General features: G+C 43.9%; 3 protein-coding genes across 8 annotated transcripts in view; 2 read left to right on the forward strand and 1 right to left on the reverse strand.

Annotated features, from left to right (window-relative positions):
* The window catches only part of pde7a (phosphodiesterase 7A), an 18,221-nt gene extending 7,019 nt beyond the window's left edge, over nt 1-11,202 (forward strand). The window contains exons 2-13 of one of the 3 annotated variants that reach the window (XM_079292047.1): nt 1,755-1,815; nt 3,215-3,247; nt 4,412-4,498; nt 5,183-5,337; nt 5,437-5,500; nt 6,950-7,146; nt 7,253-7,384; nt 7,529-7,620; nt 7,772-7,916; nt 8,841-8,937; nt 9,140-9,220; nt 9,325-11,202. In XM_079292047.1, the coding sequence (XP_079148173.1) occupies nt 1,755-1,815; nt 3,215-3,247; nt 4,412-4,498; nt 5,183-5,337; nt 5,437-5,500; nt 6,950-7,146; nt 7,253-7,384; nt 7,529-7,620; nt 7,772-7,916; nt 8,841-8,937; nt 9,140-9,220; nt 9,325-9,602 (1,422 nt within the window). In that variant the 3' untranslated portion in view covers nt 9,603-11,202. Of the gene's footprint in view, nt 1-1,754; nt 1,816-3,214; nt 3,248-4,408; nt 4,499-5,182; nt 5,338-5,436; nt 5,501-6,949; nt 7,147-7,252; nt 7,385-7,528; nt 7,621-7,771; nt 7,917-8,840; nt 8,938-9,139; nt 9,221-9,324 lie in introns of all 3 variants that reach the window. The other 2 variants (XM_079292048.1, XM_079292049.1) reach the window with 2 other exon arrangements.
* Nucleotides 11,203-11,401: 199 nt separating this feature from the next.
* mtfr1 (mitochondrial fission regulator 1) lies at nt 11,402-15,988 on the reverse strand. 2 transcript variants are annotated; one of them, XM_079292053.1, is made up of 8 exons: nt 15,911-15,988; nt 14,988-15,093; nt 14,671-14,769; nt 13,896-14,020; nt 13,524-13,759; nt 13,104-13,350; nt 12,815-12,995; nt 11,402-12,674 (listed from the first exon to the last, which is right to left on the reverse strand). In XM_079292053.1, the coding sequence occupies exons 2-8, from the start codon at nt 15,021-15,023 to the stop codon at nt 12,627-12,629; spliced, it is 972 nt and encodes a 323-aa protein (XP_079148179.1). In that variant the 5' UTR covers nt 15,024-15,093; nt 15,911-15,988; the 3' UTR covers nt 11,402-12,626. The 2 variants fall into 2 exon arrangements, with proteins under 2 accessions (XP_079148179.1, XP_079148178.1); XM_079292052.1 differs by having other exon boundaries at nt 13,524-13,762.
* A 352-nt stretch (nt 15,989-16,340) lies between these two features.
* Nucleotides 16,341-24,740, forward strand: armc1 (armadillo repeat containing 1). Of its 3 annotated transcripts, none has more exons than XM_079292056.1 (7): nt 16,341-16,604; nt 17,333-17,544; nt 18,500-18,591; nt 20,341-20,533; nt 21,028-21,144; nt 21,758-21,832; nt 22,486-24,740. In XM_079292056.1, exons 2-7 carry the CDS (start codon nt 17,383-17,385, stop codon nt 22,675-22,677), a joined length of 831 nt encoding a protein of 276 aa, XP_079148182.1. In that variant the 5' UTR covers nt 16,341-16,604; nt 17,333-17,382; the 3' UTR covers nt 22,678-24,740. The 3 variants fall into 3 exon arrangements, with proteins under 3 accessions (XP_079148182.1, XP_079148180.1, XP_079148181.1); XM_079292054.1 differs by having other exon boundaries at nt 16,341-16,519; XM_079292055.1 differs by having other exon boundaries at nt 16,341-16,519; nt 17,336-17,544.
* The last annotated feature ends 1,012 nt before the right edge of the window (nt 24,741-25,752 follow it).

A 25,752-nucleotide genomic window follows, 5' to 3' on the forward strand; every position in this document is an offset into this window, starting at 1 on the left:
AGGGGTGTGTGTTGTGAGATGGCCATTTCAAGGGTAAAACGTGACATCTCCCTCCGTTCACAGTGGGAATGTGACATCCACAAAGTGTTCGCACTGCCTCCTCCTTACCAGCTCACAAGCTATCACATGCCAGCAATGTCCACTCAAGTGCCAACTGGTGGCTTGCCCTGTGGTGTGTGTGTGTGTGTGTGTGTAGCAAGCTCTGGCCAAAAGGTTTGTTTGGGCAAGTGTTGGCAGGACTGTTCACTCTTCCATTCCCAGCCCTGGAGCCAGTATTACACAGTTCCCAAGCATGTTAAAGCTGATACCAACCCCCCCCCCCCCCCCCCCCCCCCTCACACACACACACACACACACACACACACACACACACTATCCGCCCATGCATCTATACACACAATCTATAATATTCACACTAACTACGAGTGCTGTGTGTAAACACAGCGGCCTGTTGACACTAAAATACAGCTCTGCAGATCACCCACCCCGAGTCGAGCTGTTTGCTAGCCGGTAAAATATTAGCTTTGGATTGACTGCTGTCATGAGCTTAGAGGACATACAGTGTCAGGTGTGTGAAGGAGATTCACGGTAATCCTAAGGTTATGAAGTAGTCGGTATACAAGCGCGTACGTCTGTGTTTGTGTCGTGACCAGTTGCTCCCTGCGGAATGAGTAACCCTAGACGAGGGTCGCCCCAGAAGGGAGAGTGGCGAGTCGGCCTGGAGGGGAACTAGGATTTTTGGAGTGCACAGAGAGGTGAGCCGACGCCTCAGCGTAGCCCGGAGCAGCTGTCTGTCGACAGAACAAATATGTAGTCACCACGGCCATACCCACTACAGCTAGCGCTGTGGTGCTCTGCTGCTGCTGCTGCTGCGGCTGCCTCCTGGTGTGGGAAACTGTTTGCACTGGATTGTGTTGTAGACACAAGTAAAGATTAAAACAGACGACCGATCCGCTTTGTTTGTTGGGATCGTCATTCATATTTGGCAACTTGTTGGGCTTCTTGGGTCAACAGAAAGCCCTCTTATTCACCACACATATAACATGATATTATTTCACAATAGGTCAGTTTCTGTGTACTAGCACAACAACGGTATGGGATGAAGATGGCGACCAGCTGGTGTAGAGTCACAACTGTCCGGGCCTCTCCTCATACGTCGAGAAGCATTCCCTGATAATAAAAAGGGGAATTTTGGAAGGCATTGCCTGAATCCCTACACAGGACACTAGTCAAATTGCATTCACCTGCTGACGTCAGATCAGGGAAGTCATTATTTCATACATACTTTTTAAAGTTTGTGTATTTGTAACTGTTTTGAGAAAGACTTGTAAAGGAAGCAAACGTGTCAAATAATACTTATCAGGTAGGTTGGGACATTTGGGGAAGTGTGTGTGTGTGTGTGTGCGCAAACCGCTACACTGATAAACATGTTCCAGCTTCATATCATCAGCCTCATACGGCACTTACACCACTGCTATCAGTCATGTGAGGAACACGTGTTATGTGGACACACACACACACACACACACACAAACATCAGATTAGAACAAACAATAGCAACATTACACCACCCTCCACTTATCTAACTCTGTATGTTATTTTGTGTTTTTGAGGTGTGTGTTTGGTTGGAGATGGGATCGTGATACCACCCACACCAATTCTGGGACCGCTTGCAATTATTTTATTTCAATAATGTAACATTTTATTGGTAATAAACCTTGAACGGTTGTTGATGTTTCTGTTTGTCCGTTTAGAGACGAGGGGCCATCTCCTATGACAGCTCTGACCAGACGGCGCTGTACATTCGTATGCTAGGTAAGTGTTTCCCCGTTCTATGTTCGTACACACACACACACACACTAGACATCAGTAGGTTTATCTCCTCCATGATCATGTTCATTTCTTAATACACAATGGCTGAAAAAGCAGTGAGATCTACAACAGATGGATGTAGAGATTATGAAGAGATGGGGCTGCACTAGAGTGCATGTCCACTCAATCCTTGGCCTGTTGGTAATCTCTCAATCTGAATGGATATCTATATTGTGTATCTGTAGTGTTGAGTGTCTTTTGTTTGATCAGGTTTGTTGAGGGTACAGAATTTCATTTGAACACTAAACCGACTAAGGGTTCATTGGAGTGCTTGTGTGTCTGTGTGTCAGTTTGCCCATTGCTGCCCTCAGCAACCCTAAACAGGATAAGCAGTTTAGAAAATGGATGAGGCTGGAGGCTCATAGCTCTGCCAGGCAGATGGGAGTCAAATGCATCTAGGAAGCAGCCAGAAGAGCAGTCCTGGCCTAATCAATAAGGCTATTGAGGATAATGGTGCCATTAGAGCCTGGGTGGACCCCCGACATCAGTCCGCCCCACACGGATGTGCCCTCGCATGCAACTTTCGCCACCTTTTTATTCATAAATCCGATGCCGTTTGGCTGGTAGTGAGCTAGGTAGTGAGCTGGTAGTGAGCAGCTCAGTGTCGTTCATAGATATCCGATTGCTGCTGAGAAGTTCAGTGAGTAGGCAGGGAGCATCAAACAGCAGGGGAAGTTTAAGGCTTACTCGACGTCTATGTAGCTTTCACATAATATTGCTTAACTTTTGTTTCTCTCTAGCTTAATAATGCCCACGTCTCGACTGCTGCCACGTGCGTCTACTCGCAGTTCTAGCAATTTATCGAGCTCACCGAAGGAGCTTTTTTTTTTTTTTTTTTTTTTTTTTCTTCTTTAAAAAAAAAAAAAAAATCCTTTTACTTGGCTAAGTATGACGGCAGTCTCGTAATGTCACCGGCGTATAGCATCTGTGTGTCTGTAGACGTTCTATTAAATTGAGTGTGAGGAGAGGCCCCCGCTAATGCAGACTGCTGTTTGCACCGGGCCAGGGTTCAGTCTGCCAAGTTAAAGTTGATGTGCTTTCAAATAGCAGGACTCGGAGCTTTCGCCGCATCAGTTATAATGACATGACCTACATCCACCCCAGAGCTCCAGCACTAATGCAGCGCAGGAGAAACATGGACCCTGCGACTCTGAAACAACACACCAAGCACACACACACACACACACGTGCCGAGCCCTAGCACACAGAGATTGATGTGACAGATGTATATAAATGTGGACACACTCACTACCTAGGAGTGCATGAATTTTGTGCTTTTCAACACAATGTTGAGCATCGTTACGCCTTGAATTGTAATTCTTAGTTTCTGATATTTTGATAGGAGCTTGTGTAGTATTCAAACAGCCATTTGCAAGTAAGTAACACACCTGTGTGACTGCTTTTGATTTGAATTGTTAATGCACAAACGATCAGAAGTGCCATGCTGGAAACATAATGCATTGCACTGTTTAGCACCTTGGTGCTTTTACTGCCGTAGAGAGTCTTGCTGCATTTAGAGTGTTGCCTGGAACTACACACTAGCATTTTACTGCATCAGTCACCTCGCCATCCTGTCGCCTCACCACACCTCTCACTGCTCCCGACTGCAGTCCACAAGCAGGCCGGCCGCCGTCTTTTTGGTCCACGTCTGGAGCCTGTTCCCGCTGCTCTGCCTGACGACTAAATGCAGTCATCGATGTACTACGGATCCCATCAGTGGCTCTGAGTACTAATAGTAGAGCAGATTGTCCTGACATGGCATTGCATGCTCAGCTGTTGATTGACTGACTTGTCTGTCTGTTGAATTTTGGACGTGGGAGTGTGTTTGTGCGTAACCGTGCCCGCACATGGATAGTATACAGCAGGCTTGGGTGGAATAGTATTTACAAAATCACATCTTTTGCTTGTTTTAGTTTGCTTGGAGTACCAGAATGATGGGTTTTCACCACTTGTTGACAGCAGAGAGGCAAAGTCCTGTTTCACTTTCAATGCTTAGTGTAAGACAGAATATGTCCTCTTTGATGAGTAAATGCACATCCACGACCATACTGACTCGACAAAGTTGATTATTTTCTTAACATTCAACAACTACAGCTCCCATGATGCTTTGACTCGAGGGATACGTTGCTGTTGACTTCTAACAAAATAATCTATTGTGTCTTCAAAACCTAAAGTTAGGGGAATATTAGTGAGTCTGAATTCTAATTAATCTTATGATATTACCAGAAAACCAGAGTCAGTTTGAGCTTTTTAGAAGGACTGATGATCTATATGAGAATATTCTGTCTGGCTGTGTTTGTCCGAACAGAGGCAGGATTTCAGCTGTGTTGGTAGTTTCACATACATTTGTAATTGTCTTATCGTAGTGCTCTGTTCATCTGCGTATCTGTGGTAAAAGCCCATCCTTGTGGCACTTAAGCAAGATCAATTCCAGTATATAATAAAAAGTATTTGTAAATACCAGCCGAGCACATTCAGCCACGTTTCTTTTTCAAGCGGCTTGAATCTTGAGGAAATAAGTGTTGATTTCTTCTAGGAGATGTGAGAGTGAGAAGTCAGGTTGGATTTGAACCGGAACGAAGAATCTCCCACCCGTACCTGTGGATCGACTTCCGAACTCTTCACAGTGAGTATGACTCGCAGCCAGCCGATAACCACGACTCTGCCGGCCCACAGTTTGTTCCTCTGCAGCCAGATTGACACATGTTTGTGCGCTGCGTTCATACAGCATTTCACATGATGATAGAGACCAAGGCGTGTCCCAGTGTGAACCATGTGAGAGGCTTTTTATCAAAGCTTTGTGAATGGGTGCGTGATAAAATAACCGCTTTCAAACTCATTGAAACCTTTTAAGAAAATATCAAACAGTTGGGGAGAAGTAGTGTGTGTGCGTGTGTGTGTAGTTACATTTTCACCCAAAAGTAATCCTACTTCTTGCTGACGTGTTTCCGGATTGCAGCCAGGGTTTATTCAGACACAGTGAGTGAGTGTGTGTGTGTGTGTGTGGGGGTGTGTGGGGGTGTGTGTGTGTGTGTGTGTGTGTGTGTGTGTGTGTGTGTGTGTGTGTGAGAGAGAGAGAGTGAGAGACCACTGACAAAGCATGTCTGCTGTGTGATCCCAGATGAAAGGCTTATGAGTGGGCGGCTGTGTCAGCAGCGACTGTTTGTATATCTCTGTGTTGGTGTCAGATCCCCACCGAGTTTGTGCAACCCAAATGATTTTAATGAGCTTCTAAAATAAACATTTACCAAAAAGATTGTTACATATTTTACACATCACATCTTTTGTCAATTGATGTGTGTGTGTGCAGCACGGCTGGGCACGTCAGCGAGCACAGCTCCTGAAAGGAGGGTCCACAGACTGCTCAGCTTCCAGAGGTACCTACACTCATACCGTCTGCTGCGGGGAGTCCCCCAGCAGATCCCCCTCCACATCCTGGATGAAGACTACACTGGACAGGCCAAAGTAAGACACCCACCTCTGTGTGACGACGCCGTGATCAATCACTTCTTGTTCAGACTTCGCATCACTAATTCTGCGCTTCTCTTCTCACCTCTCTTGCAGTGCATGCTGGAAAAAGTCGGGAACTGGAATTTTGACATTTTCCTCTTCGATAGGTTGACAAACGGTACGTAAAATATGATCTGGAATACTGTTCACAAGTTGTTTTAAAAAGTCATGACACCGACGTAGCGGAGCACTGAAGATCCAGCATTAAACCAGCCTTTATGTTCAATGTATTGCCAATGGTGCCATCTATTGGATGTCTGACGACACAGAGGATTTACTAGAGCGTCTGTTGGGCCACATCCTCGGCCTGTGGTGTGGCTGCTTGCATCTTTCTCAAGAACAACTCGTACAAATAACTAAAAGGGCCTCAAACAGCTACAGATTTATGATAATGTTTGTACATAAAAAATATTGAATCATTACTATTCTGTCTGTCATTCTTCCCCAAAACACTTTAAAAAATGAGCATCTCAGCTGTATACTACTTACTGTGTACTTGTACTTCAGAGGAAAACCTTGTAGCACTACATTAACTTGACAAAAGAAATGTCGCTGGTTAGGTTGCAGAATAAAATATCGTGAATTATTATTACTTCAACTATCCAGCATCATATCGTAATAGAAAGCTCCACTTTGGAAAGCGTTGCGATGGTAAGGCCTCTCGTTCACTCTGCACTTGAAGTAAACATGTGGATGCATGACTTCTACTGTACGGTTTTAATAGTTTTACGATCAACAGTTAATAGTTTACAAAGAAGGCGTATTAGTTGCTTGCTTTTCAACAAAAAACCAACAAAATTTGACAAAGCACTCCATGAGGTCCCCAACAATACAGCCGCTAAGTGTGACGTAGATCGCATGAGAGGTTTCGGAGATGTGCAAAGGTCGTACAGACAATCGGAGATTCTTTGATATGTAGTTAGATGAAAGAATTTATGAAAGATGAACATTTTGAAGGAAAGATTAATTCGATAATTGAATTGCTGAATTTCGAGGAGAATGATACAATAGTTTGTTTATTTTGCCGTGCAGGTGAAATGGAGTTTGGTTCCTGGCTAAAGATCAACAGCAGTTCAATCGACTTCATTTTGTCTCATGAGGAGCATATTGAATGAACTACAACATATTTCTGCACTGACGGGAGCCTCGGTAGATAAGAACAAGATATGTCGTATCATTAAAAAAGGGGTTATGACTCGGCCATAACTCTGGCAGAGACAAGCATGTCTTTGGTTATTCTTTTGTTCTCGCCACATCCGTTTTTGATGTTTAGCAAGAGATGCGTCAGAGCTGAAGTGCATAGTGCTCTGAGAAGAAAGGATGAAAAATCACAAATCACATATGTAACTATGGGAAGTGAAGACTGGGTAGGCCAGGCAGGCTTAGAGGAAGTGGATGCACAAATACAATTAACTACAGAATAGAAAAATAACTCCTGCATTCCACTGAGCAGAACGGATATTCATATTTTACATCGCAACAATTTCATCATTTTGGTTGCAAGTGAAAAGAGATAACACCAACCGGATGAAAGCGGAACGCTCACTCTGATATTCCTCTTGTTCAGGAAACGGTCTGATCACCCTGACCTTCCACCTGCTGAACCAGTATGGCCTGGTGGAGCTCTTCCAGCTGGACATGGTCAAACTGTGGAGGTTCCTGGTCATGGTCCAGGAGGACTATCACAGCGACAACCCCTACCACAACGCTGTCCACGCCGCCGATGTCACACAGGCCATGTACTGCTACATGCAGGAACCCATGGTGAGACATGAAAACCTCGCACCGACGATGGTATAAAACATCCAGATCTGAAGGAGTAGCTGTATGTTAAGGACCAATCGTAACCGTTGTGTTGTTGTCAATGCAGCTTGCCAAATCTCTGACCTCTTGTGACATCATACTTGGAATCCTGGCAGCCGCCACACATGACCTGGACCATCCCGGGGTCAACCAGCCTTTCCTCATCAAGACTGACCACTATCTAGCTACGCTCTATCGGGTAAAACCACATAACAGTCGCTCTTAAGCCTGGCAGCACTTTCTTAAGGATGCATTGAAGTGGAATAAGTCATGTGACTTATTGAATGAATGTGTCTGTGCACATTTCTTTTCCCCTTTTTTTTTTTTTTTTTTAAATGTGCAGAATACCTCAGTTCTGGAAAACCACCACTGGAAGTCAGCAGTGGGCCTGCTCAGAGAGACTGGGCTGTTCTCCCATCTGCCTGCTGAGGACAGGTCAGTCTGACACTGAGAAGATGCTGAGTGTGCTAAGAAAACTCTGCTACATTTGAAGCTATTTCAAAAGACTGAGTTGGTAGAGCTAATGCCATCAGATGCCGCACGCAGCGCTAACCGATCTGGTCATCTTGTGTTTCCGACCCCTCAGCCTGAACATGGAGAGGGAGTTGGGCTCCTTAATCCTGGCCACGGACATCAGCAGACAGAATGATTACCTGTCCAGGTTTCGCAGGCACCTGGACCAAGAGAACCTGTGCTTGAGCAATGCCAGCCACCGTCACTTCATTCTGCAGGTCAGTTAGCTCCTCCATCATGCACACACACACACACACACACACACACACACACACACACACACACACACACACACACACACACACACACACACACACACACACACACACACACACAGGGTTTACTGTAGCTGGCATATTCCTGCTTTGTGCCATTATCCTGTGTGGTAGATGAAATATGATCGACAAATAAGTCAAATCATTATCTGACACTTCGCGTCTCAGTTTTTTGACTGTAGTGGAAAGGTTAAACGGCACCAGCACATCTGGATTGAAGCAGAATATTTCGGGAGATAAAAACAGGTTGTGAATTTTGGAAATGATTACATCTATTCTATTTTCAATCAATTTTGACTTTTGGACTGAGGGCCGACACAGAGGAGGACTGAGAGCCGCCTCGCTGGCTGTTTGTGTGCTTGGGAGGGGGTGGGGGGGTATTGTTTACAATGCCTCTGTAAGTTATTAATAGTTTGAATGTCAACGTAATGAAGGAAGCTTCGAAGTAATCGGTACAGCCCAACGAACCCTATTTTAAATTTGACAGACGCAAATTAAAAAATTTTTAGACCACTTCTTCACTTGACTCAACTTTAGTTATTTTATTTGACGGGCTTAGAAGGCAAAGATAAATATCCCGATGTCTTTATTTAATTAACAATAGCGAGGCTATTTGTCTTATTTGGTTGTTGTACACTAGCCGATATGCTCATTTCGCAAAGTCTGTGAAGAATTCATTCAGCTGACTTAAATAAAATACGTGTTTGATCATGCCGTTTGTATCTTATTGCTGTTTATATTGCTATTCAAAACATATGTCGGGCAGTTGTTGGGATTCTGGAATATTAACGGCCGTCAGTACTTCTTCATCTCAGCAACACTGTGAGCTTTTCATGTGTGTTTTTTTTTATTCCCACCATGTTACAGATGGCTCTGAAGTGTGCCGACATCTGTAACCCCTGCAGACCCTGGGAGCTGAGCAAACGGTGGAGTGAGAAAGTGACGGAGGAGTTCTTCCAACAAGGTTATCATCTTTTCTACTGCATTCTGTTATATTGTTTGCATTCCCCTTAAGCTATTTATTTGGCTCTTTTAGTTAATCCAAGTACAGCTCCTTCCTTTGCGTTTTTTCTGTTTATTCTCTGCTACAGAGTGTCTATAATAGCAGATCACATGAGGTCATATAAAAGCTCGTGTGTTGAGTCTGTTTTGTTCTGCTCTTTTAGGAGACATTGAGAAGAAGCACAGACTTGAAGTCAGCCCACTTTTTGACAGAGAGATCAACACAGTTGGCAAAATTCAAATAGGTACATCGCTGTGTTGTGTATTTGTTGTATTCAGCTTTCACCAACAACCTCCCCTCTCGACACGTAGCCCTAACATGTGCCTGCCGCCTCTTCTCTTCCTCCAGGCTTCATGACGTACGTGGCGGAGCCGCTGTTCGCAGAGTGGACCCGTTTCTCCGACACACGTCTGTCCCAGACCATGCTGGGCCACATGGGGCTAAACAAGGCCAGCTGGGTCGGCCTACAGCAGCAACAAACCTCCGTCTCCAAGGAGGCGGAGCCCAGCTCTGCCGACGCCGACTCGGAAGGCGGCGCCGCCGCCGCTCGGAGAGACAGCACCACCGTTACGGCCGCGGGAGGAACCAGCGCCAAAGAAATACCTCAGGGAAGCAAAGAATCCTGACACTCCTTGTGTGCCCTTTCATCTCAACCTCCTGGCCCCGGCTTTTGGGGCCTCACCACACTGGGGGGCCTGGTGGGACATGCAGTGGCCTGCAGCCCAGCTGCTGCTGCCCCACCTGATCCTGACACCTTCTTTATGTTTTGTTGCTTATGCCTCCCATCTTGATAAACCACTGATTTTATTTAATTTATTTAATTCTTAACTCTTTTTTTTTTTTTTTTGGCATAGAGCAATACATAGATACCTCATTTGGCTACTGCTGTCATTTCTTTCGTTTTATTTATTTGTCCACTATAGTTTTGGCATGACTGACTGAACACCACTTTTTGTTTGTGTTGGTGAACCTTAAGGGGAAAGCAGTGGAAGCTGAAGAAGACATTTTCTTTTTTTTTCTGGTATTTTGAAGTGCCATTTGAAAACAAAGTTTGAAGACTGAGACAACTGGAGTATTCCGACACGAGACCCTCCTAAGACTTAATGCCATGTTGCATTTGTATTGAAGATTCTTCCTCATGTAAAACAAAAAAACAAATGTGAGAAGCCCGGTCCTTTTGCTGCCTCTACGAAGACTGTTTACGCATTTTCTTGTTTGTCGTTTCTCCCTTGAAGTGAAGTGAATCACGTCGGCTCCACGGTTTGCCTTCGAAGGACAGATGTGAAGAACCACTCGTTTGTTTTTGAACTGTCATCCCACTGTTGAAGCCATGAGCGGTACCTTATTCAAACACACCAGATGCCATAAGTTACTCCGCCTGTGCTACAATGTGTTCTTGCACTCTCGAATAACGATGATGTGCAGCTGAGTCTCCGAGAGACCCCGTGAAGGTATTGTAGACGTTAGTCTTTTTCTGATGTTTACCGAATCTTCCAGTGCTGGTTGAACTCGGGGGTAGCTTCCCTCCCAGACTGGAGATCAGTTACTCACTGCACATGCATCTCACCTGGAACTCCACTCCACGCAACTCGCTCAGGGTTTTGCCAGTCTCTTATCAAGAGGGAGAGAGGGGGGAGGAGGTGACTGCGGACGATGCAGGGTTGTTGGTTTTTCCTGGCTAGGATCTACTGGAGGAGACTCTCCCCCTCCGCAGAATGTCTCTCACGGCCACATGCAACCTAAAAGACTGCTTGAGTGATGCCTTATAACTATGCACAAACTATGCTAAGTGACCAAACCAGCTCCTGTTCCCATCAAGTGCATGGCGTGCTTGTCTTTGAATGCACTGTCCGATGATCCCTTTGCCTTTTTGTTGTGAGGAACAACTACAGCTGTCCTTTTGTTGTACGGAAACAAGATGGTCGCGTGACTCTGAACATTCCATTTCTTCGTGTTTGGTTCGTCTACCTTGATTCGATATAGTGGCACAAATTGTGTTTTGAACATTTTTGAAAGATAACAGGTGCTTTTCTTACTTTGGCTGATTTGTATTTTTGCTGTATGTGCTGTAAGACTGTTGATAAAACTGTTTACAATTTGTTGCGACAGCCATTTTTTGGGAAGACTTCAGTGTCGAGCCAGATTTTGTAGAGGCTTTGCTGTATTGACCTTTTTGATACATGCCTGTTGCAGTTTCGATTTGAATAATAAAACCTGTTAAATTGTTTCATTGGCTTTCACACAGTTAAAGCATGCAGGCTAACACTGTAGTCAACATTAGCAGAAATATGTAAATGCTAAATCAATGCCATGGAAGTTCAGTTACACCATCTTTGATCTCTTGACTGACAGTTTCATACGAGTAAGTGATTCGGCTGGAACTCAAGACAGATTTACACCAGAGCAAGTCAGGACTGAACAAACTTTTATTTAGAGATTTGATAATTCAAGTTAACTATTTTTCTACATCAATCCTACTGACACACCCAGTACACGTTCCTCTAATAAGCAGGTAATACTAGTAGAGTTGACTTGGAGCAGCAACTACACCGGCATAATGAGCAGAACTGGAAACAATGTGCAATCAGTCACTTTGAACAAATAGTTAACCTCAAAAGGCCCAGATGTGTCCGTGTCTTTTTCAAACTGAGGCATGCAAATGTGATTACTGGCACAAACTCATCATTTTATATCTTTGGAATACTGATAATGAGTACCTTAGGACCCATGACAGAAACTAGATGTGAAAATACCATCACACAGTATTTCTGTGAGCCTTAAATTCTGGGAAAGAATCAAAGAAAGTATTTATACACGTGCCTGTACTGTCAATAACCTGAACTTTGCTTCAGTTACAGTATCGCTTTTCCTTCCTATTTAAGCATCATCTTAAATGAGAGAGAGAAAAGCTATTTGGCAGAATCTCGCAGATCATCCCTGGAATGTCTTTGGCTCCGAACAGATCGTACTAACGAGATTAGTGTCAACTAAAACTGGGTAAAGACGCACACGCCCCGGCAAGACTGGCAACAGAGACACGACTCACACGGGCTCAACAGGTAAAGTACAAAGTCGTCTAAAAGCCACCTGGAATTTATAACAGACATAATTACCTTTGTTAAAATCTTAATTATCTACTTCAACCACAACATAAATTGAAGGATCCCAATCATAACTTAGTCTATCATACATGTATAAACAATACAGCACAATATTCCTCAAGCAAGAAAGTGCTCCCTTTCTTCTGTGGTAGAAGAACTCTTCAGCTTTCACACTCCTTCAAATAGGAACGCAAACACGACCAAATGTGCAACAAGTTCAACAAAAACCTAGTTATGATTGAGCAATAAAACGAATAACGTTCATCAATTCTGTAGTGTTGCCTCTGACGCTTTCACTCAGGACAGAAGTTTAAACTATTAAACACAAAAAAAACAAAGGACATTCAGTTGAATAGTAATCACGTTTGTAAAATAGAAAGCTAATATTATAAGTTATGAAAGTGCAAATAAACCAGATGTTGAAGATGACTTGGATACATCGGTATGCGATGCCTGTTCCCTTGTTCTTCCACAGAAACGGCTCGTATGAAGAGGTGGATAAGGCACTTCAAAGCGTCCGCAGCACATCTGGAGATCAGAATCAGCTGATCAGAGCAACTTCCTTTTCCCAGTTGTCTTCAACATGTGCTGCCCAAACTGTGGAAACAGACAGAGGATTGATTAAATATATATATATTTTTTTTAGAAACAATATTTTCCGTTGGTCCGCCAAGGATTCGTTAACGGGCTGACTTTGTGGAGGCATAACAGCGATGAATACAGAGACGATCTCTCACCAGCGGTTTCTCCGCTTGAGGTTTCGCTTCTGGAACGGGAAGTTCGAAATCCTCGTTGTCTCCTTGCTCACTGTCGTGTCGATAGCGATGGGCGAACTTGCGTTTCAGGGCCTCGGCGATGAGAGATGCAGCATCTAAAGGCTCGCTGGACTTCACTTTGGCTTCTCCGTCCGCTGGCCGACTATGAGACAGTTAAACAATTACAAATGATTCATATTTAATGATTTGTGTTTGTTTGATCATTCAGAATGTATCAGAATGTGTTCTCGTTGACTCTCTATTTAAATACCTTTTGACTGATCGCAATTTGACTTTGCTCATGTCTTTCAGGACATCGAGCATGCTGGGAATTTCTGCCTGCTTTGAATCCAAAGCTGTCTGGCTGTCTGTCTTCTGCCCTCTGCGCTCCTTTATCAAGTCAATGACAGAAAATGTCCGCTGAAGACTGAAGAGTGGAGGAGGTGGTGGAGGAGGTGGTGGAGGAGGGGGAGGCAGGGTGCCACAGGGTGGAGGGGGAGGTGTCCCTGTGGTAGCAGCTGAGGTGAAACAAAGGAAAGAAAAAGCTCAAAGCTGTGCGACGTGTGAAACTCTGCTGCCATCTAGAGGACAGTCTATACAACTGCAGTGGAGTGAAGAGGTAAACAAATCCCTCGGTGAGTGTATGCCACACAGAAAGAGATGGTCTCTGTTTTAAAGGTGTAAGAGATACCTGGCTGGGTGTTCTTTTCCTGAGCCAATACGATTTGTGCTATCTGAACTCTGAGTTTGGAGAGTTCCATCTCCAGTGCGCCGATCTTCTGAATGGCCTCGTCGTTGGCGGTTGTAGGCCCCTGGGGGTCCGGAGTCCCCTGATGCAGGCTCGGCAGTGACCTCTGGCGCATTAAGGGTTGTCTCTGAGGTTGAGGCTGGCGGGCTCGAAACACGAGTCCCTGTGGGATCACTGACCTGCTTCAAAAGGGGAAAAAAATAAATTAAAAAATCACCTTTTACTGGATGCTGCTCACAGGAGAATGGTAAATTCTTCGACTCATAAAACAAATATCCCTTAGAAGATGTTAGCCGATCACTATCCCACTCTCACCCGTGTCTGCCAAAGGAGTCGTCATCGTCCTCATCGATCCAGGCGACATCAGCCAGAGAGGCCACCAAACCGGTCTGCCTCCTGGAGCCGATCAGGACACCAGCGTCCTCATTGTACGGATAAAGCTGTCAGGGAGCGAGCAGCCACGATCAACATTCGGACCAAAACAAAACCTCAGAAAACATGCCAGAGGAGAGCACACGCCAGGGAACGCTACAACACCGCATTTCAACAGTTAATAAAGACAGTCATGAAGTTTAAATAGGAAATAAGGGCAGTTCAGAGGGAGGAGGTATGAAGGGAATCTATTCGATGTCAATGAAAAGGCTCAGGTAGGTTAGAAGGTAGCTCAGTAAGTCTTAAATCCACTCAAAGTTACTGAAGGTTGCTGAACACACTGACCTAAAGCAGACATACTGCATTCCTCAGAGCTAGGGAAGGTAGCTGGGGACAAAGGATAAGAAGAAGCGAGAAAGCACAGCATTGAAAGAGACAGAAAAGTAAAGAGAAGCAATTCATTTTTAAATTGCATGCCACTGAATTAAAATGTCAAAAGTTGACTTGTTAACGTGTAGACACGCATATCTCTGTACTAATAACTTCATCCACTCTGTTTACGGTTCACAAAATGAAAACAGTCACGACGACCTGGTGTAAACAAAGGTTGGAGGAGAGTGTGTGATTTGTCACATGGCTGTGACTCCAAACATCAGGAGAGACGGGCAGAAAGACAGAAGAGGAGACAAAAATGACGATCATGGTAACCTTCGCTCACCTGGAAGTGAACCCTGGGGCAGGGATTAATAGGAAGACTCGAAGCTATTCTCCTCACAATACTCCTCGAGGACCCATAGGACTTGGCTGATCCAAAAGCCTGCAAAATAAAAAGATGAAACACATCATTTACATCACAAATTTAAGGGAAAAAAAATTAAAAAATCAGTCAACACAAGCTGTATTCTAGTGGAAACATTCACTAATCCAAGGTTTTCCCCAGATCTGGTGGTGTTTCAGCATCTATGTTAGGCTACGAAATTGAATTTGGATTGTATGTAAATATTGCTTTTAGCAGACACTTGTTGAGTCACATACCAGGTCCATTTCCATCCGTGGGTAGTCTTTACTCATTTCTGTTGTGCTTCACAAGGGCAGAAGGACACACGCCCCGAATACAAGGGCGTCATCGCCAAACGGTCCTCTGAAGGAAACAAGGAAAGAGTGAGAAATTCATGTTGAAACAGACTTAAAACACAAAAATTTTAAACAAACAATGAATACAAATATGAATACATTCTGGATCAGTCTTTAGTGGTACAGACAATATAAATATCTTTCCAATAGTACCATTGCTGCCAATAACTGATTAAGGAATTAGAATTTGAAAAAGTGGGGCGTGAAATACAACTGTCAAAGTACAAATTCACTCAATACCAGTTATTATCTTCACAAAAAGTAAAGCTTGTCAGACGCTTTTATATCAGCAAAGGCACTAATTTCAAATAGTAGAATAGCATATGGTAGGATGCAGAGTATAGGCTAGGTAACGTTAGCTATACGTAAGGTTAATTTAAAATACATAAACTAAAGTATAAAAAAAACTGTATGCATCTAACGTTACTGGCTTTCTAACGTTTACAAGCTGGGATAATCTTTACCGGTGTTAGTACATTTTGAAAGTTCAGAACTTAACGTTAAATATTGACAAGAAACATGTAAAAGGGAGTCAGTCGCAGTTCTTTGGTAGATGTTAACGGATCTCATGCATGATGGGTAATAAAGGCTAATGTCGTAGCAAAGGGACATTAAACGGGAAAATGTGAACTTTTGCGGGCAGTGGCTAACGCTACACAATGCTAACAAGGATAGCGGGAGCTCACCTAGTCAACTTCACAACCACTGACACATTTATTAGGAATTGTCGAAGCACACTTAGTTAGCCCTAACGTGAGATTACCAACGAACGTTACGTAATATTCTACTATCAGTGCGCTCGAGTGACTTTGAAACTAACTTACCGAGACTGAAGTCAGAAGACTACTTTTTCTTTAGTTTTTCCACCTTGTTAACCGACGGACATCTAAAGTGGTCGCGCTATGTGGGAGGAAGAATACATTTAGAGCCAATTGGATTATACGGATTATAGTGGATAGGTTGTAGCCATGGAATGCCACCATTGGTTATTCACGTTGATTGACAGACCATACCACCAACCGCATCTGACCGTTAAAAGCATACTATCTGATGATTGGCTCGTATATCAATCAGTCAAATCATTCCGTCCAATCATATCCCAGAAAGCATGTGGACGCTCGTTATACTTCTCTACATGTCCCGGCGGGAATGTGTTCGGTGTGATCTGCTAGGATTATTTGGGAAAACTGGGATGTCCTCCTTCACAAAACAGCTGTACCCGCTGATGTGCCACAAAACCCAAACACTGGTCCCAGCTGCTAGCTACAGAAGAATACTAAAGGAAGAGGCGCAGGCCTAGCGTTAGTGGCATTATTTTTGTTACAGTAGCTTTTAAAGGTGGCATCGGAAGTTTTTGTTACGTCTTTTTTGAATGTTTTGTAACTGAAGTCAGCTGGGGTTGTCTCATGATTTTATTGAAAACTATCAAAAAGGTATGCTATGATTGTCAAGTAACGTTAGCTAGCCTAGCGTAGCCTAGCTGCTGAATCGCCTCTGTGCGACAGGGCGTGTTTTGAGGTGAGGTTGGGGGTCGTAGAAAGTGTCTTTGGCAAAAAACGAGTATTTGTATTTTGTCTTTCAAAATTGCATGGTTGTGTTGGCTGTAAAGCAAGTAATTAAACCACACGACTATAAAATGAGCCTTCCAAAGCATGCTACGCTATATGTACTTATCTGTGACTACGACAGCCTTATCAATGCATATCACTCACATCAGTTCATTTACAAACGTCCCTAATCAGTCAGATTGTGCAGCACCACATTACAGAGGTGGTTGCTGATATAAAGCACCAGCATCTCCAACAAATCGGTCCAACGTGCTCCAAGGCAATGGGATTGTTGTTAAGGTTAATAGTGTATGTCACCGACACTTCATTTTGCAAGGTGGATCATTATTCTGCACAAAATAATAACTTTTTTTTAGACTCATCCCAGCAATTGTGTCAGTGTTGCAACAATTGGTTAATTCATCGATTAGTTGATTGACAAACACATTTGCCAAAAGGTTCCAGCCTCTCAAATGTGAATATTAGCTGCTTGTTTTTTCCTGTTATTGCACATTTAATATCTTTGGAAATATATGGAAATTAGAAATTTGGACCTTGGAAATTTCTGGACATTTTTACCCGTTTTCTTACATTTTGTAGTCCTAATAATTAATTAGGAATGTACAGGTCTAATAATAATTATCTACAACCATGGTTTGTACAATGTTAGCTCCCTGATTTACCTTGTCTTCTTTTCAGTAGAGAGAAGAGGTTGGTTTGATGTGCGTGGCATCAAGACAAGAGGCACCATGAGTGCGGAGCTGGATGCACTGACTGTGGTGAACCAGCTGCGAGATCTTGCCGCAGACCCCCTGAACCGAAGAGCCATAGTAGAAGACCAAGGCTGTCTGCCAGGTCTCATCCTTTTTTTGGACCACCCCAATCCACAGGTTGTCTACTCTGCACTATTGGTAAGCACCACACGTATGTTTACTTCATGTGTTCACACATAAGACTCTTTACATCATGAATAGTTACTGGTGCATAACTCATTTATAAGGTTTGAGTATTTGGTACCGCCATACAAAGATGGAAATTAATTATCTAAACATGCCAGTTGACATATTCTAAGCAGCTGTTTTCAATAACTTAGTCTTGGTTGTGTTCACCTACTGCTTTTGTAATTTATGTGTTTTCTGCTCATGGTATATTTTGTCCCCCCCTGCTGTCCAGCAGTGTCAGAGCAGGTTTCAGTGACTCTGAAGGCCTTTTCTCCCACCACTGTGTCAAAGGCCCACACTCTCTCCACACTCACAGACTTTGATGCGCGTTCCCGCAATGTCCGCGAGGGTTTAGGTCTGTCCCACTGTCAAATCGTTGAGTGTTTCAGGGCTCTCTCACAGACATTTTGAGCCCTTTATGAACACTTTCTGTAAGTCTGCAGAAATGCAGACTTTGCCAAAGGGAATTACCCGCAATTTACAGCAATGTGATGTTTATCACGGGGTTACCAGTGGAAGCCGGATACGTAAGAGAAAAAAAAAGCGAAACAAAGTGGATGGCACATGGGTGTTCAGTCTGGCATATTACATTGACACCGAAACATTAAGGATTAAAGATGGAACATGAAAACACATGGAAGCAGAGGAATGCAAACGGAGATTATTACTGCTACTACTATCTATTACACAGCTGGTTTACTCATGAAACATTTCTTTTCACTTAGTTATTAAAGCTGTTTTGACAAAAACAAATAAATAGATTATTTGACAAATAACTTCGCTCCTTGGCGGTGTAAACACAGGGTCAGTGCATGTGTGTTTATTTTGGTTATGTCATTTTAAAAGTTGTCTCTGTCTCTCATGATATCACAAAGAGTGTCGGCTTTTAGCGCCCGATAGATAACGGTCGCCCTTGTCCTTGCAGGGTGTGCGCTACCTGGCAGAATGTCGAGCCAACAGGGAGAAGATGAAGGGCGAGCTGGGCATGATGCTGAGTTTGCAGAATGTCATGCAGAAGCAAGTCCCTGTCACCACTACATCACACACACACACACAGACACACAGACACACACGCTCACTGTGCACTTTCTTTACGTAAAACCTTAACCTAGGATTTCTTTTGTTTTGCACGGACAATGTGTGCCAGTCTGCAGATTTTCCAGACAGGAAGATGTCCTTCCGTGTGCCACGTCAGGATGAATGTGATTAAAGTTGAATTAGAGCAGGGTGCTAAACAGTTGGACTGCCGTTTCTGCATCTTATAGATTTTAATGCATCTCGCCACCTCTCAATTTCTTGATGACTCCACTTGCATATTCTTTTTGACTGATGTGAGCTTATATTTGCTCTTGTGTTGTCACGGAGTTAGCGGTTTATTTTTGCAGAGGTGGCTCATTTTGCTCACATGGTTTATTAATCATATTTCTTTGTTGCTTGTTTCCAGTGTATCATTCACAGCCTTGTGCACAATTTATTCTACAACTTTCTAAAAGCACGATATGAGCACCCTCTGACTAATGTAGTGTCGTAGGCAAGTCTTGTTTGAGGAGGTGTTGTGCTCCAGATAGCTGGTCTCTCACCCGAGGGGTCTGTGGCAGTTTTGCTAAGTGACTGCTGGTCCTCATCAGCACCCTAATAGGAATAGACCAATGCTCAAGTGGCCGGCTGTAGCTCGTGTGGTTACGCTTCCCCCCCCCCCCTCTCTCCCTGCGGCAAAGCTCTCGCTTGCCCTGGAGTTAGCCAGTCACTTCAGCTAGTCGGGCACGGCATCAAGCGGAGCCCCGCAGTAACGGCAGCAGCTTTCCCTGCTCGCAGTCCAGTCAATCTGACTTTGGGTCGAGGTCGATCATAGCTGGACAGAGTGGGAACACATGGCTAAAGGGGGGAGCGTCCAGCATAGTTGCACCAAACAGGTGTGAATGCAATATTTTTTTATTTTGTTTTATTCCTTCAACACATTAAGATCTGGAAGCTCAAGAAGCCTCCTCCTCGATGCATGGACATGAAGAATAGATGAGTACATCAGTCGAGGAGGGAGTTTTGCCGTCCGTGGAGCCGGTGTTAAGGGGTGTGTTGTGCAGCGCCCGGGAGCACCGGGGCTCCCAGAGGGCAGCCATGCCAGACAGCTGATGTCACGTGTGGTTACGACAGAAGGAGTGATGACTTGATAACGTACAAAGCAGTGTAGCCCGCAGGTTTATCTCAGGATCCCTCACAAAATATCAGCAACTGCAACTGCCCTTATGTGGCTTCTCCAAGGAAAGATACTGCCCACTTGAATATTATGCTCTGCAATGGCCAGTGAAAACCCAGACTGAAGTGCAGAATGGGCCCAATTAGAGTTTGGATGTTGTGTGGCAGGTAGCAACACTGTCTTTACTAATTTAAAGATTGACTGTATTTCTACATTTATAGGCTTCCAAAATAGGAGCTTAATCAATTAATTTCAAGCTTAGGCACGGTTCGCACTTCTTCTCTTCCACTAAAGGCATACAGGCACCGTGACTTGTCTGCATTTGCGTCGGTATTTCTATCTTTCCCTTTTAAACATGAATATCATGGCGCAGTAATACGGCCGTTTTAAAAGTGCACAATTTCCAACTGACCTATTCTTGACATCAATTATGCCGACATGCAATGCACCTGTAGTGTTGTTACAAATGTACTGACAAATACACCACTGACCACTTGTGTGTACATGAACCACATTCAACAAATGAAACACTTCTCTCTCTCTCTCTCTCTCTCTCTCTCTCTCTCTCAAAGGAGTGCGTCACCTGGGGAGACCAAACTGCTGGCCTCTGAGATCTATGAGATTTTGCAGTTGGCCGGTAAAGAAGAGGCCGAACAGGCCGAGGCAGCTGCTGCCTCCTGCCAGCGTAAAGCCCAGTTCTTCCTGGGCTCCAACAACAAGAGGGCCAAAATTGTGGTGCTGCACATTGACGGACTGGACGACTCCGTGAGTGTTCACAGGAATGCATTCGGGACTCGGTAACGCCGTACCGACACTCATCCGTCCCGCTCGGCTCAGACAGCAACCGAATGTCTGTCGAATGTCTGTCAATTATCGGTCTTTGAGATCGTCAGAGCAGCTTAGCCGTGTATCTGGCGCAGGTTATGAGGGGTCAGGTTGTAAATGTCAGCCATTGAACAGCAGGACGTTGAGATTGAACCTGAACGCTGCTCCGCAGGAACCCTGCACCTAGCCAGATTACATTACAGCAGACAGACGGCCTCTGGTGGGCGGCCTCGCTATCGCTGCATCAGAGACGCAGCTAGAAGCCATAGCCAATAAGCAAGTTGTATGTAGCAATATAATGTTTTGTGATTTTGGTTTTATTGCCCCATTTGACCGAATTAAACTTTCCAGAAGTATACTCGATAATGTACTCGTTGGCCTTGTTGTTTCGCACATCTGCTCATACCTTTCGTCTGTTTGCTGTCGGTTGTCAGGCTCGACGGAGCCTTTGTGAGGAGGCGTTGCTGAAGATTCGAGGGGTCATCAGCTTCACCTTCCAGATGGCGGTCAAGAGATGTGTTGTCAGGATCCGCTCTGACCTTAAAGCTGAGGTAAGGGTGTGTCCGGATACAGAAAATCATGCGGGAACTTTGGGTTCCACCATGTAACAATGGATTTTCACTTCATTTCGGTCAATACCAGGTGCTTATTTCATCATCTGTCCAGTTTTATTTTATTCTGTAAACTCCATTTTAAGTCAAATTCATCTTTATCTTTGTTTATTTACTGTTCAAAAGCTTGATTTAAGAGGCGCTGGAATATTGACACAATATTATCATGCTATTATTAACATGATATCAATATTACATGGAACAATATCACGATGATAGTCAATACTGGTATATTGCGACACTCTCATTCCTGATTAATTACTGAAGAAAACACTCCGTGTGTCTTTAAAAGTTGATACACTTAATTTATTTAAGACTTACTTTCAAAAAAGTATGAGCTCTTTCATTGTAACCTATTGATTACTGTACCTTGTGTACAAGTGACAAAGTTAGATATAAACTTAACTGGTATTGATAACTTGATGAGAATGTACTCTTATCAAATCACGTATACATTTGATTTACCCAAAGTACTTCATGTTTGAGCTGACGACAGAAATACAAAGTATCACAAATGAAAACAAACAAGTTTTTTTTTTTTTTTTCTTCACAGGCGTTGGGCACAGCAATCAACTCCACCAAAGTAATGATAGCTCAGCAGGTGGTGAAGACGGCGGGCGGAGAAGAGGTAAGAACAGCCGAGACTGAAATCTGTGAGAAATGAGAAGAAAAACAACCTCTCGGATTGTGTATCGTTTACCTTCAAACATGAGGCTGGTTTTCAGTTGATGGATCAGCACGCCCCGCTGCATGTTGTGTGTATCTCTGTACAGGCAGCGTAGCCGCCCTTGCCTGCGGCTGAGACTTATTCACACTGACATGATTAGCTAGTCACATCTCTGCCTCGGCCTGTAGGCTACCGCTAGTTTCTTTTTGCCAAACACGTGACCGGTCCCAGTTGCACCTTTTTTTTTCTTTTTTTTTACAGCAGTGTTACAGATTTGCAGCTCAAATTGAGCGAAGCTGTTTGAAACTGCAAACAACATATACGATTCCGAAGTGTTTGTTTTTCAATAATCTGTGAAGAGTTGCGATCATTATTGCTCAAATGATAAGAAATAATTGTCAATGGGCACATTAACAGTCATGAATACATGTGGCCAGCAGGGGTCAGACCTGACTCAGTCATGTCATCTGACTTCAGGTGATGGTTATTTGGCTCTGTAGTTTGTGTTTTACATTAATCCTGGTGTCTTTACGTGATGTGAACACAATTAATTATCTTTGCTGTTGTTAAAAAAAAAAAAAGAACAATAAAACACTTCTTCTGTCTTTGTGCAGCTGATCTTGCCATTCCAAGAGGTCACGGCGGAGCATGTGGAGGAGAACACGGACATCCCAGACTATCTGCCCGAGGAGGAGAGTCCATCCCAGGAGCAGGACAAAGCTGTCACACGCGTTGGCTCCATCACAGACGGCATGGGCTGGCTCAACACGGCCGCCAACTTCCTCACGCGCTCCTTTTACTGGTGACCACTTCCTGTGTCTCTCTCTCTCTCTGCTCCCCGTTTTTTCTCATCCAGCTGAAGCCTTAGCATCTCTCAGCCGTGTCCCGGACGAAGCCCTGCCCCGCGGCCACACTCTAGTCTAGGCTCCCCTCTGCTCAGCACACAGAAACCCGGCCACGTGTTTGCAACAAGTGCTGGACTGCCAAGTGGAACCTGCAGTAACATTAACTTGTGTACATATTAAGCTACCAATCCCACTACTGGCTGCTTGTGCTCAACTATCCACTAGCTGCACATGTATCTCTCAAGACCTAGCCAGAGGACTTCAAATCAGCCGAAACCAAATAGCATTCTGGGAATGTGTACCGCGGCGTTGACGGAGGGGACATGTGGCAGGCGTATTTAAATGTTCCGAGGCTGAGTTCCCTTTCTTTTGAGCATGATTTTTGTTTGCTTTCCTCCGGTGTTTATTCTCAATCCTTGTCTTCTCTCCTATACATTTTTTTCATATTTCTAAATTAGGCTGATTTAGTTTTTCTTCCCCCCTTCAGTTTTATTCGCATGCTTTTGTGCCAATTTTGCCTGATTGCCTAGATCTGTCATTATTGTGTGTGTGCCTTTTTGACGTTTTACTTTAAACATATTAATTAAGTCATTGAAATAACTTCCCAGCTTTTGTGCGTCCGAGGTGGCCCTTAGCAGCAACAGCAGCCAAGCCTCCCCCAGCTTTTAGCTTCACGAGGGCCGTATGAAGCGGTAGTGTCGGTCAACTAGACACCAGCAAGAGGCCGCGGCCCATTCAACCACAGCTCACATGCATTTGTTTGTTGCACACCGGAAGAAGAAGTCCGTAACTAATGGAAATGCCACCCCTCGCCGTGTTTGTCTCTCTGGAGTCCATCTCTGGACTGATAATGCAGGACGCAGTGGTGGTGAGTTGTATGACAGCTCCTCGTGTTGATTACACAGACTTCCGGCTTCCTCTGCTTCCAGTTCTCTGTCACATCAGCATTTTAGTCATCGCTAGCGTTAGTAAATCCCTTTGCTCAGCATGTAGACGACGAACCTGTTAGCTGCCTGCTTGTCAAACGCTTTCCTATGTTACCTGGACTCTCACTGACTCTTTTTTTACAGTATTGTTGCGCACCTGTTCAGCTTTCAGTTTAGCCAGCAGTGTCCTTAAAACAAAGATCATGTTGGTGCACGCTCACACGCACATACAGAGGACTCCCTAGTATGAGCAGTAGTGGTATACTGGAACAAGGGTGTGGTTATGTACATTTTGTAAATGGTGCCTGGTCCCCTAAAATCTCAAACCTTACATGTGAAGGAAAAATTTTGTTCTCTTTTTTTTTTGTAATATTTGCATTTTATGTCACAAAATAGGATTTTACAGCTACCGCTAACACTCTTAGTGAGTTTGTTCCTTTTGTTTAGCCTTTACAACCCCATGACTCACTCCAGGTTTAATTATTATCTCCTCTGACTTGTGTGCGTGTCATTAATAATTATTATATACATTGCTGACCAAGTGACTTTTATTGTTCTGATGGTGCGGAGATGTCACAGTTGGTTGAGGTCAAAGCGGAGAGTGGAATTGCACAGAATGGCCTGAGTAATCTGAATTGACGGTGGTTATTCTCTGCAAAAGCAATAATATTTTTTTGCATTAAATGTAGTTGTTATAGCTCAGCATCAGCCTTCAAAATTATGTTTTGGAATAAAAGGTATTGGTGAAAAGTTAGGATTATCTTCAGTATTAAAATCTCTTCATTTGGCACAGAATGAATGAATCATGTAATTTCAGTTTAAATTTTTGGTGTCAGCTCATACTGCAAAGAAATACATTGTTTCTTAGAACTGTTCTTATGCGTCAATCAAATTGTAAATTTCCCACAACTGCTAGATTAAGCCCATCTGTAAGGATGACAAGGAAAACGAACTAATTTAAATCCTGAAAAATGTAACTTCATGTGTACAGACTTCATGTGTCCGTCATCAAATGCAATATAATGCAATGCAGATCCTAACGATGTAGATTCCCATAGACTGTTAATGCAAATTATGATAAACTTCAAATCAAAAATGTTTCTAGTGCGTTTTTCTTTTCTTTTTTCCACAGTCTGGTTCTACTGATTTGATAAGATCTTGACCTATAATTTCCCAGTGTTAATACTCTTCATGGCATGTGCAGTGGTCACACCAGCGATCCACACTTTACTTTGTCAAATCAAATTGCTGAAGGCAACATCCATTCTTAGCAGAGAGAGAGAGAGAGAGGGGAAATTCAGTTTTCTTTATTGGGGCATAAGTGAGGTGCCCCAGGGCGATCCTGTGGCCTGCCCACCACCTCCTGTAGCCCGGTGCTGGTAGGCAGCAGCAGCCAGCCTCAGCTGGAGGCCCTGGAGCCACTGATGCTGCTGATGCTGATGCTGCTGCTGATGCTGATGTTGATGCTGAGCCTCCAATGAAACGCTGTGCCAAACTGGAGGGGAGGCCTTCACTGCTCTGCTGTATTATCTGAATGGAAGGTGACTCGAGAGCTTGTTGAATGACTATTTCTAACAATTTGCAACATGCTCAAGCCATTTGAGGTTGAACCTTCATTTTTAATTACTTGAAAGCTTACTTTTGTAAATCAGGTGTACATTCAATGCACAGATCAAAGTGAAACAGACGAAGGTAATTTGCTCAGTAGGGCTGCAACCACTAGTGGGGTTGACATCTCATATATCCTTGACAATATAGCTGGAGCCTTTCCGATCATATGACATGATTTTCACCAGCATAGAGGAGATTTTCTGACTTGAGCAACATCTTATCCATGTTGGCTTAAAAGTAGAGTTTCAAATGTCACGTTTAGCCTCATGTAGTTAAAGATGGAGCTGTAGATAATGTTACTTACACCTTCTATGTTTCAGAATCGCTCTGTCTCTTGCAGTCCCGTAGAGCGTGTGCACAAATACCAACCATTCACAGTGACCCAATATCTACCCGGGTGTGTGATTTGCAGTAGAAAATGCCTGTGAGGCCTCCGAGCTCCGACTTCTCACTTATCACCACTAGAGAGAGACAGTAAGCCTGACAAGGAAAACAAATG

This window comes from Melanostigma gelatinosum (genome assembly GCF_949748355.1).
Source record: "Melanostigma gelatinosum genome assembly, chromosome: 20".
NCBI classification, from domain to species: Eukaryota; Metazoa; Chordata; class Actinopteri; order Perciformes; family Zoarcidae; genus Melanostigma; species Melanostigma gelatinosum.